Here is a 12,329-nt window from a genome sequence, read left to right as displayed (position 1 = left end):
GGGAGACATAGAATCCGAAGCAGGCTCCAGGCTCTGAGCTGTCAGCACAGATCCCCAAGAAGGGCTGGAACCCACGAACCCTGAGATCATGGCCTGAGCTGAAGTTGGACGCTTAACTGAGTCACCCAGGTGCCTGTAAGTTTATTTATTTTTGAGAGAGAGAGAGAGAGAGAGAGAGAGAGAGAGAGAGAACTAGCAAGCATGATGGGGGAGGGGCGGAGAGAGAGAGAGGAAGACAGAGAACCCCAAGCAGGCTCCACGCTGTCAGCGCAGAGCCCAACAGGGGCTCGAACTCACAAACTGTGGGATTGTGACCAGAGCCAAAATCAAGAGTTGGATGCTCAACCGCCTGTGCTGCTCAGGTGCCCCGGTCTAAAGCACTGAATTTTGATTAGAAAAAAATTAGTCCTCCTGGACTAAACTTCTCTAGGGAAGTACACATGTGGCTGTTTTCTGAAAGAGCAGGGTTATTTCTGCTCCAGCATTTTGCTAGGACTTTTATTTTCTTTGCTCTCATCTTCCATTTAAAAAAAAAAAATTTTTTTTTAACGTTTATTTATTTTTGAGACAGAGAGAGACAGAGCATGAATGGGGGGAGGGTCAGAGAGAGGGAGACACAGAATCGGAAGCAGGCTCCAGGCTCTGAGCTGTCAGCACAGAGCCCGACGCGGGGCTCGAACTCACGGACTGTGAGATCATGACCTGAGCCGAAGTTGGCCGCTTAACCGACTGAGCCACCCAGGTGCCCCTCTTATCTTCCATTTGAATGACAGACCTCACATTGATAATTTAGAAAGTTTAGTCTTGTTTTTTTCTGTCTGAGGCTTGACAGAGCAACACGAGCAAGCTGTGTAACACCAAAGCCTACAATGCGAGCTCATGCTCACCCTCTCCCGACTTGAAGCCACCTTCTGGCACCTAACAGCTATCCTGTAGATCTTTGTTGTAGAACTAAATGGGGTGCATCTGTCTCACCCACTAGAGAAAGAGCTCAAGGAGAGGGAGCCACTGGACCTGGCTCAGGTGAGATGTTCAAGTGTTTACTGAGTTGGAATGGTACTAGTTCAGTGGGGATCTGGTGGGCCACACCTGACCAGGTTGGGGTGTAAATTCTGGGTTCTTTATGGGTTTGCGTCTGCTTCTGCTGTGGGAACTATGGCTTCTGTTTTTTTATGTAATTTCTTTTCCTTACTTGTGACTTTGGGGACTGAAGTATTAATCATGTGTAAGCTAAAAATGGAGAATTGCCTCTAAGAGCTATTGTAGAACAGCCAGTCCTAAGCACTTAAGGCCAGTTATGTGCTCAAAAAGGTGCCACAAGGAGTATAATCCATGTTGAAACTGGGTTCCCCATTGAAACAGTACCTAATGGAGGGATTATGGTACTAAACTTTTCCTAAAAATGACCACAAGTGTGACATTTCACCGACTATCACAGCACACTTACATAAAGTCCCTAGGCTGTGCACCAGCCACAACCTTAGTGATTGGTTCGTGAAGCAAGAATGAGATAGTAGCCTGTGGGGCCACAAGGAGTTGGATGGAAGACTCCTGGGAGAGGGGCTGGGCCTGACATGAGCAGCTAGAAGATGGACAAAGAAGAGGATGCACAGAGCAAGAAGGCCCTCAGAGGCTGGGTCATGGAAGACAGCCAGGGTGACGCTGACTGCAAGGGCCACCAGTTGCTAATCTGGATACAACTGGCAGAGTTGGGCTGCCCGGGGACTGTGTCGCTCTTAGACCAAAGGGTGCCCACTGGTCATCATGATTCAGATTTGGTGAAGCCAAGGACTACCCATGACCATTAGACCACAGGATACCAGAGCAGGGAGTACTGAGAACTCATCCAGGCTGATCCCACTGCTTTGAATTCTGTAACGAGGTAACTGAGGCCCAGAGAGGTCACACGTTTATCACAGGTCAAAATGGCACATTTCCTTGTGGTAACATCTGATTAGCAATGTGTTTACAAGGGTTTGTCATGTGTAAGAGGCTGAGTTATGTTTGGTAGATATATGGGCAGGAAGGGGCATACACAGAAATGGAAAAGGACTATTCACCAGTACATACGGGACTGAACTCTTTGATATTAAAGTAGACAACTCAGAAAGAAGGAAGTGATGGTCTGTTTTTTCCACGGGAAATTATGTGTGTACCCGTCTTCTCCCTTCACTTGGGCAGCCACAGGGCATTTCCAGAGAGAACCATTCTTCATGTGAATAGGAGATATGACACTCCTGGTCTCCCACCTGCTCTGGGTCCCTAGCACCATTCCAGTGACCACTCCCCACCCCCCTCCAACCCCCCGCCAAAACCTCCCCAATTCCCTTCCTTTGGTGGTCCTTCCATACCTCCCCACTGCCTTCACCTCTATCCCCTTATTCTTGGAACATGTTTCCACCAAAAGGGAGACACCGAGGATAGATACCACTTCTTCACTTTGTTCCCCCGTCTGCATACCTGCTTCCAACTCCTTTTGCTCAGCCCTCTGGATGCATTTCTTCTCTCGAGTGCCATCAATTGAGTTTTCTTCAGTTCTCCAACACACTCTTCTCTTTTGGCACCTTCACGTCAACAGCCACCTGACTCCAGCCAGAATCCTGTGTCCTGTTGACCTTCCATAGCAGAGGGTTTAGAAAGAGACATACATTTTCTCCTTCCTGGCTGCTAATTCCACTCACTCCAAGGAGCCACATGCCCCCAAATCTGATAGATCCTTTTCAGTTCATAAGTTTATTTGCCCCTATTTCACAAAGAGATTGAGGTATAAGGATATATGTAAGATGAGAAATTATGAATAGTTAAAATAGTCTTAGGGAAAGTGATTCAGAATGGAAAGTCAGACAGAAAAATAACAGATGAAATACTGTATCCCTCCAGTAAAAACTCAGAGTATAAAAAGCAAAGTACAATTTGGTAGAAGCAATTTTTCTTACAGTTCTTGGTATGTGTAGTGGATTGGATAGTCCCCCAAAAGATATACCCAAGTCTTTACGCTGGTACCTATGAATGCAAACTTACTTGGCGATGAAGTCTTTGCAGACATAATTAAGGGTTTGGGATAATATCATCTTGGATCTAGGGTGTGCCCTAAAGCTGACACACACATAGAGAAGGTGGAGGCAGAGACTGGAGTTATGAGTCTACAAGCCAAGGAACACCAAAGACTGTCAACTGCTACAATGATCTAAGAAGCGAGGCATGGAATGGAGTCTCCCCTAGAGCATCAAGGATCCAACCCTGCTGGAATCTTGATTTTGGATTACTGGTCTCTAGAAGCATGGGGGAATAAATCTCTGTTGTTTAAGGCCATCTGGTTTGTGGCGCTTTGTCACCATACTCCCAGGAAAATACTATGGGGTGCACCCTTGCTGTTTTGTACCTCCATGCCTGTACCAACACGGTTCCTTCTCTTTGAAGGATTCTCCCCGCTTTTGTTAACCAGAACACTTTTCTTCCCCCTCATGTTAACCAGAACACTTTTATTCACTGGAAGTCCTGGGCAGAAGAGATCAGCCCAGACTCCCTGGACTCTTCCCAAAAAGGCCATTCCATATCCATCCCTACTCACCTGTATGACAAATTATTTGTTTTTTCTGTTTGTGTTTTGAATTGCTTGTCAGTCCCTGAGGCTTGGGATTTCTCTTTATCAAGTCCACCTCAAGCAAGAATACTACCAGGAACAAAAAAGGTCAACAGCAAACATTTGTTGAGTAAATAATTCAGGAGGCAATAAGAATACTGAAAAGAGGAGGATTAATGTTGTCTGTGGTGGTCATAAAAATGGAATGGGATAGTGTATGCAGAATCAACAGAATAGGTAAAGCATGACCTGTCCAGGGCCTGGTCATCCATCCAATGGGACCAGAAGGGTGAAGAGAATAGAGGAGAAAGAAAAGGGTGAAGACTACAGAAGATAAGGCTGGAAAGGCTTTGAATGTTGGGCCAGGAAGTTAGACTTGACCTGTGAGCCATGGTGCCTGATGCTGGTACAACTACTACCTTCCCCCAGGCCTCTGTTGTTGGACACTTGCCTTGTAATCAGTCTTCTTCTCAGCCTTACAGGAGCAAAGCAAGAAACAAAACAAGATGGTCTGTGGACTACTGATCCTTGGCCTTGCTCAGTTTTTTTTCAGAATATTTCCATTCAGTGAAAAAACATTAAAATATTTCCAGTACATTATAAATGAAACCAGTTTTTTTTTGACATATGTATACAGTTGTGAAACCGTCACCACAATCAAGATAATGAACATATTCACCACCCCCAAGTTTCCTTGTGCCCCTTCCCACCCTTTCCAAGCATCCCTACCCCCAGGCAACCATGGATCTGCTGTCACTATAGATTAATTAGCATTTTGCATAGTATTCCACCATGAATTTTACATTATTGGGTACTATATATTCTTGTATTCCTATAAATACTCTTGAGCTTTGTTCTTGGAATTGGTTGTATTGGAAACCATTTGATTCTTTCAGGTCTTCCTCTTAAGTTAGTCAGGCAGAATCAGAGAAGACTTGAGACCAGGGCTAACTTTCCCCATCACCACGGCAAAGACTCTCCTGAGTACTGTAGTCAGTGCTGCATCAACTGTTAAGTTTTCCACTCTGACTGGTGAGAACAAAAGTGGTTCTTGGCCCTGTGTGAGCTCCAGATTTCCTTTAATCCTTTCAGTTGTTTTCCTCACCCACGTGCACTGACCAGTACTCAGTCCAAGGCTGGAGGGGGACCCTCTGCAGATCTCCGGGTTCTCTCTGTGCAGCTCTCTCCTCTCTGGTAATCCGACCTGCAGACTCAAGCCACTTGGTTTTTTCCAGACTCCCAGCTCCGTTTCCTTAATGCAGGGAGACCACCAAGCCATTCCTGGGCTTCCCTTCCTTGCTCCATCATCTGGAAACCTCTCAGTAGTCAGCTAGGGCACCCCTCTCTGGTCTGCCATCTCTCAAAGTTCACTGTCCTTCCTTGACTGATCTCCAGTGTCTTACAAACTGCTTCATACGTTTTTTTACATGGTTCCAAAAGACAGGGTGAATCTGGTCCCTGTTACTCTAACTAAACTTGGCTGGAAGTAGAAATTCCTGAAATTGCTTTTGAGCACTATGACAAATGTTGCAATAAGTTTGATCTTCTGGACTGTTATGCTTATTGAGAAAATGGGTACATATAATAAAGTTGTATTTTTCTGCATTCAAAAATAATTTAAGAAATTACTTTGGTGTTAAGATTGCTAAGTATCCTTTTGTGGGGAGGACTGTTCTGAGACTATGGTTGTAGCAGATGACATTGGAATTTTGCTCATATCCCTGTGTCTCTGTCAGTGAGCTGCCTGCTCAAAAGTAATTCTTTTTGCCTGCCTGCCAAACCCACTTTGCCTGGATGCATAGAGAACCAATGGACTGAGAAAGACTCCTGAGGGCAGCTCTTAAACAATGACTGATTTTATTATTATTACTATATGTTTATTTTTGAGAGGGAGAGACAGCGCAAGCAGGGAAGGGGCAGAGAGAGGAGGAGACACAGAAACTAAAGCAGGTTCCAGTCTCCAAGCTGTCAGCACAGAGCCTGACGTGGGGCTCGAATTCACGAACCAGGAGATCATCACCTGAGCCAAAGTCAGATGTTTGACTGACTGAGCCACCCAGGCACCCCAACGACTGATTCAAAACAAAACAAAAATCACACACACACACACACACACACACACACACACACACACACACACACACACACAGACTTTAGCGCCTTGATCTGAACGGGACGTAAGGCATCTGGCTTGGATTCCTTCTCTTCTTCCCTGTCTCACTTCCCCATTCCCTTACTGGGTTTAACTGGAAACACCTCCTAGTAAATGAGTTTAAGAAGTGATTTATTTCACAACTGTGAGGGTGGGTATGTACAATGTGCCTTGTATAAATGTACCAGCAACTTAAGTTGTTCTCTCTGGCTAGAGCCACAGTGAAACAGCTTCATCACATGAAGGGAATCCTTGCATGGCACGCATAATAGACGGTGTCTTCCAAAGGATGGTACTTCTCTGAATGTTAACCTAAAGTTAACCCCAAGTAAAACCTAAGGACCTTTGCTGGGCCTGGGTCCTGGTGATGGTTCCTACAACCTGACATTCTTAACCAATCGAATGTTCCACTAGATAATCTCCAATTCTTTCCTTCCCCACCAGCTGACTCTTAGTTCTCACCCCATGATTATTTATCTTGACAGAGCTTATATTCTCCTGGTGCCCCGCTTATATCTGTTTCCCAGTTATGCCAGTAAGTGATTCCCCTCAGTCAGCTGAGTCTTCAGTGGCCTTGTTCTTCCACAAAGTGGTCCAAAAGGTCTGTAGACCATGCCATGGAGCTAGCAGTCCTTATTTGAGATGAATGGGATATGTCCCACCAAACCCTCAAATACTGGCACAGTCTCATGAAAGTCTAGGCCTTGTAAGAGAAGGATACATCTGGCTCTTGCTCTCGGATATGGCATGCAACCTGAATTCCTTCTTGTCCACAGAATTACTTTTGAGACATGAGACATTTTGGGCTGGGTAACTCTTAGTTGTGGGGAGCTGTCCTGTGCTTTGTAGGATGTGTAGCCACACCCTTGGCCTCTAGTCACAAGATGCCAGGAGTACCTTCTAAACTGTGAAAACCAAAAATGGTAATATCAGAGGATCCAGACAGCTATGAAGGAATGAATGAAAGGCTCTTTTTTTTTTTTTTTTGTATGTTATCTTTTGTTGGCAGAAGAATTTTCACTTTTTCCCTATGAGAAGCTTCTCTCCATATCTTTTATCAACAGATTATTGATAGTTAATCTGTCTCTTTACACAAACACAGCATACATCAATCTTTTCACGGTAGCACTAACAAACAGTGTTTCATTGCTCATCAGAGAGGCATTGGGAGAAAGGAATGACAGTATCCCATTATTGTGGGAGTGGGGAGATGAACACTCTTACACACTACCAGGAATGTGTAAGTGACTGGGCAGTATATGACTTCTTGGGAATGTAATTTGGCAATATGCATTAAGATGTGCATGAAATATATGCATATTTTTTAGACCCACAAATTCTATTTTATCAAATAGAATAATTAGAGAAGATACGATGTGCATAGGATTTTTAAAAATAATTAAAATTAGAAACAACCAAAACGTTCAATAGGAAGCTGATTAAATAAATTATGGTATAGCCATATAAACGGGAAATCATGTAGCCATTAAAACTAATGATATAGGCACATATTTGATTAGAAAACCGGAATTTCACAAGTATTAAGTGAAAAAACAAACTACAGAACAATGTAAATACATATAGAAAAAAAGTATGGAAGGACAGACACTATGAATTTTAACTCTATCTTTGGGTGTAAGAATCAGATATGATTAAAAAAAAATTTTTCCCCTTAAGATTAATATGTAATCCTTGTATAACAAAAATAAAGACTGAATACTGCAAATAGCATGGTCCATGAAAGCAAGACTTGCCACTGAGAGAACAGTAGACAGTTCTCTACCTATTCTAAGAATGCCAAACAAACCAACATCTAACCCAGAAAAGGAGCCACACAGGTTGCTGTGATCCAAGCAGGGCCAGAGGCAAAAGGTGTTCAGGCTTCTCAAACTTAGCAACTAAACAGATTCTTCTTGTTTGGGACATCTGCTTTTCTTCTCAATTGTATTTATTCAGTTAAAGTATTATCTGTTCAACTGTGGAGCCTCTAATATATTTTAAGCTCCCTACTTTTGTATGGAAAGTTAGCGTGTGAGTCCCTGACTGACTCTAACTCAACACTTGGTGTAAGAATCGGGCGCCAAGGCAACAAAGAGGAAATGGAGCAGAAGGTCCTCGGTGTTTCTGCTCTTCCCCTGCCATCCTAATGCCCACAGGTAAAGTAGCTCAGCTGCCTTTCCTATCTGCATATAAATGCATGGACCTGAAGTATAAATTATATCCTTACATGCTTATCTAATAAAAAAAAAATTGGGAAAATAGGATAATGTGCAGAAACAAGTGGGAAAAAAAAAAGAGCTTTATTTCTTCCATTCTCCGAACAATCTGCTATGTATGAAAGACCCTGAAGAACGGCAATCCCCTCTCTGCCTGGAAGAGGCCCTTGCGTCCGAAGGAATGCTAGCCACACCACACCAATAATAAGCCAGGCTTGTCCTAGGTCTTAATGAGGAATAACACCAATTATTTCAAGACTTACCACTCTATGAAGCCATTTTTCACGGCTGTCACTTTTAGCAGGGTGTTAAAAGACTCTGGCCACTTACCTGAGAGTCAAAACAATCCCAGCTGATGTTATGAAGCCACGAACCAACACACAAAGAATGCTTACGCTTCGCCGTGAGCAGGGCGGCCACAGGGAAGGCGGGGGACTAAAGACTGTGCAGCCACAATTTACGCTGAAGCTGTTTCAGTGCGAGGAGACTCTCCCCTCCCCACCGGAAGGTGAAGGAAGCTGATCCTACCACATACGCAGCAGTTCGTGTACTTCACAAAGAGTAAAACACAAAGTTAAGAATCTAACATAAACTGGCCCGAGTTAACTGACTCCATCTCATTTTATTCCGGCATAGAGCTAGTGCTTGGGCAACAAGGGCATTTTGAACCCAGTTTATGGAGATTTTATAACTCTAGTGACTTGTCTAACCCAAGCACGCCCTTTGTCACCCCAAATCCTTGCCTTTTTACATAAATGACAAACTTATTTACTCTATTTCAGACATTTTATTTTTCTTATTCTAACATTAGGCTTTGATAAGTACAAAAATTCACAGGTACAAAAATTTCTGTATAGTCTTGTGGTAGTTAAAAAACCCGTGAAAACAGAATAATTTTTTAATTGGGCAGTATCTGTCTCTATACATCCAAGTTGACAGTCTTCTTGAAGTGTGGCTGTAAAAACGGTGAAAACTATTGCACTGTGATTACGTTAAACCTTTTAATGATTCTTTTTCACTTGTTTCAGGAAATCTATCTTATGACATTTACTGGATGGGTTCCTTACTTGTATTTTGCTATAGGCCAGCGTCTCTGCCTCTCCAGGGCTTCAGTGATGACACCATCATCTTTCTGCCTCTGATGCTCTGACCATCAGAAGATTATGCCACCAGCTTCAAGAGCAAGGACAGCTGGATTTAGATTTATAGCTATTACCCCTTTCCAATGTTAAAAAAAAGTAATGCTGAAAAATATGAATTTTTCATATTAGCATTGATTTCTCTTCCTGCAAGGATTTAACTTTCATACTCCCACAGCATACGAATTATATTTACTTTTTCAAAAAAAGTATTTTTAAAAATTTTTCTTGAAAAGATTACTTCTTATCCCTAGGATTCTGAGTAAAAATGACGTACGGGAATGGGGCAAATCAGAGTACATGTCCTTTTTTTTTTTTCCTTCTATACCTAATAACCTGTTGGACACAGAGAATGGAAGTCTCCATGGTCATTGTGCATCAGTTTCAGGTACGGCCGAGATTACAAAAAGAACAAAACAAAATTCATTTGATTTAATCATAGATCATAAACAGATTGCCATGATGTCACAGGCATGAAGACCAGACAAACACCGGAAAGCCAAATCAGAAGCTGTCTCACAGCTTGGACTTTTTTTTCCTCTGCTTAATGAGAAATAAATTATCACTGCCATCGCCCTCCAAATAGCTCTCCTTTTTCTTCTGTTTGCCCCGCTTGCTGTCTCTGGGCAGCTTGTCTTCTCTTGGCTTGTGGTAATGTGATGAGTGGTGGAAGGACTTGGGACCCTTCTGGGTCTTGAAGGTGCCAGGAGAATGGAGTTTTGGGCCCCTGGGGAAGTCCTCCTCCACTTCATGAGCCCTGTCAGCCTTCCTGTGTTTCTCACGCTCTTTGCGGCTCCTGCTCGCTTCTTTTTGGGTTTCTTTCTTTTCTTGAGGCCACCTGCTGTTTCTCCACGAGGCATGGCTCTTCCTCCTGCCATGGGGGGGCCTCTTCTCTGCTGCTTCCATGTGAGGTCTCTTGAACTGCCTTGGAAAATCCCCATTTTTCTGGAGTTCTGGAAAATATAAAAGTATTTCTGCATATTCAGCAGCCAGACAGTCCACACACGGCTTACACTGGTCTGTAAATAACTCAGCAGACAGGGAAACTAGACAATGAAATGTGTTAATGATACAACATTCTAAAGAGCCCTTACTAAGGTAAAAATCACCCGCTAAAAATTGTATGGTTATAGTTCTGTATTTCTGATTGCTAAAAATGGAAAATATCCAGAAATCCAAAGATATTTATTCTATTCAGTACAGTTGTACTAGGTTGAATGATAGAGATGAAGACTAGTGAAAGCAATCATTTCAGCTTTGTGAAGAAAAGTCACATCTGACCAATTCAAGTCATGGCGGGGATAAAGAAACAGCCTTTGACGATGAAGTGAAACAAGATATATCAAATGTCTCATGACATTTCAATCACCCTCAGAAGATAAAGTCTGGTCATAGTACTTATAGGTGGATGCCAAACTGGACAGGAGATTATTCCTCCAGAGCAGACATCACTGGCTTGGAGAACACACACACGTGTGTATCTCAGACATTTTGGTCCCAGATCTGGTGTTACATTTTACCAGGACTTGGCACCCTTTTACTACAAGTGTCTGACAGGCATGATTCTGATGGGGTAAGTGGGAGATGAGGTTTGAGGGATGAAAACTAACATGTCAACAAAACCTTGACAGATTAAAGAAGTGGTCAATAAAAAAATAGGGATGGGGGTGCCTGGGTGGCTCAGTTGGCTGAGCGACTGACTTTGACTCAGGTCATGATCTCACAGCTCGTGAGTTCCAGCCCCGTGTTGGGCATAGCCCGCTTCAGATCCTCTGTCCCCCCTTCCTGCACCTCACCTCCCCCCTCTCAAAAATAAATAAACATTGAAAAAAAAGGATGAAATGCAAAGTAATATAAAGTTCACAAGAAGTGAACTCTAGGATACAGAGCAAAGGTAATTCCTTATAGACTTTAGCATGAAATAAATTTTTTTTTCTTAAAAAAAATGTTTATTTTTGAGAGAGAGAGAGAGAGGGAGAGAGAGGGCAAGCAGGGGAGGGGCAGAAAGAGGAGGACAGGATGCAAAGTGGGTTCCACTGATGTGGGGCTCAAACTCATGAACTGTGAGATCATGATTTGTGCTGAAGTCAGATGCTCAACCGACTGAGCCACCCAGGTGCCTGAAAATTCTAATGGATCACAGAGAACCTCAAAGTAGCCACAGAGTTCCCAATATTACTACTAGTTAAAAGTGAAAACAAATGGTTTTCCTAGAATTATAAAAGTTATAACCACTCATTACAGAAAACCCGTGAAATACAAAAAGTATAAAAATAAAATAGGAGCCATAATCTTTTTTTTTTTTTTAATTTTTTTAAATGTTTATTTATTTTTGAGACAGAGAGAGACAGAGCATGATCAGGGGAGGGGCAGAGAGAGAGGGAGACACAGAATCTGAAACGGGCTCCAGGCTCTGAGCTGTCAGCACAGAGCCCGACGCGGGGCTCGAACTCACACACCGTGAGATCATGACCTGAGCTGAAGTCGGACGCTTAACCGACTGAGCCACCCAGGCGCCCCAGGAGCCATAATCTTTTAATTCAGAGGGGACACTTTGGTGCATTTCTTTTCTTTTCTTTTTTAATTTAATTGCCTAATAAATATCTTTATGTACTGTAATCTCTCTATATATATAGTTGAGATAGAGTTTATATGAAATGTAATATGGAAAATATGCAGGAGTTGAAAATAATTCCTTTTGAAAAAGACCTTAAGTCAGAGAGAGTTGGGGGTGGGATGGAGAAAGAATACCAAAAAGGCTCTAAGAGTTACAATGTATAGGTCAACTTGAGAAGTATAGAACTATTTCATCCTGAAAGCAAGAAAGGTAACTTAGTAAACCACTGTTAAACTTAGTAAACTACAGCACAAAAGAAATAGAAAAAAGTAGGCCTAAATTATAAACTAAAAGAACGTCATGTTATCAACAGTTAAGTAAAGGAATCACAGAAGGTGGCTGTGGACCCTGGAGCTCTGCTGTAATCATGGCTGGTAAGAACAGACTTCTTTGGGGAAACTCCAGGAATCACCTAGCAGGGAAGCCTTTCTTTCCATAAAAATACTAGAGACATACAAATGGAAAAAATAATTACTTGCCAAACAGAAAACTCTCAAAAAAAAGAGCCTTTAAAACCCTGCTTCCCTGTATGGATACAAGTATTTTCAGGACATTTTCTAAAATGGTCATGATGTGAAAAAAATGTTTAGTGTGAACAGATCATAATGCAGGGTTTCTGAAG

At 42.6% G+C, this 12,329-nt stretch overlaps 1 protein-coding gene across 6 annotated transcripts in view; it reads right to left on the bottom strand.

Annotated features, from left to right (window-relative positions):
- Nucleotides 1-9,508: 9,508 nt before the first annotated feature.
- The window catches only part of ZCCHC7 (zinc finger CCHC-type containing 7), a 255,291-nt gene continuing 252,470 nt past the window's right edge, over nucleotides 9,509-12,329 (bottom strand). For all 6 annotated transcript variants that reach the window (XM_042912588.1, XM_042912587.1, XM_042912584.1 and 3 more), the window contains exon 9: nucleotides 9,509-10,043. In XM_042912588.1, coding sequence (XP_042768522.1) covers nucleotides 9,607-10,043 — 437 coding nt within the window. In that variant the 3' untranslated portion in view covers nucleotides 9,509-9,606. The remainder of the gene's footprint in view (nucleotides 10,044-12,329) is intronic.

The sequence above is a fragment of the Panthera leo genome, chromosome D4, assembly GCF_018350215.1.
Source record: "Panthera leo isolate Ple1 chromosome D4, P.leo_Ple1_pat1.1, whole genome shotgun sequence".
Taxonomy (NCBI): domain Eukaryota; kingdom Metazoa; phylum Chordata; class Mammalia; order Carnivora; family Felidae; genus Panthera; species Panthera leo.
This window is presented reverse-complemented; position numbering and strand designations above follow the sequence as displayed.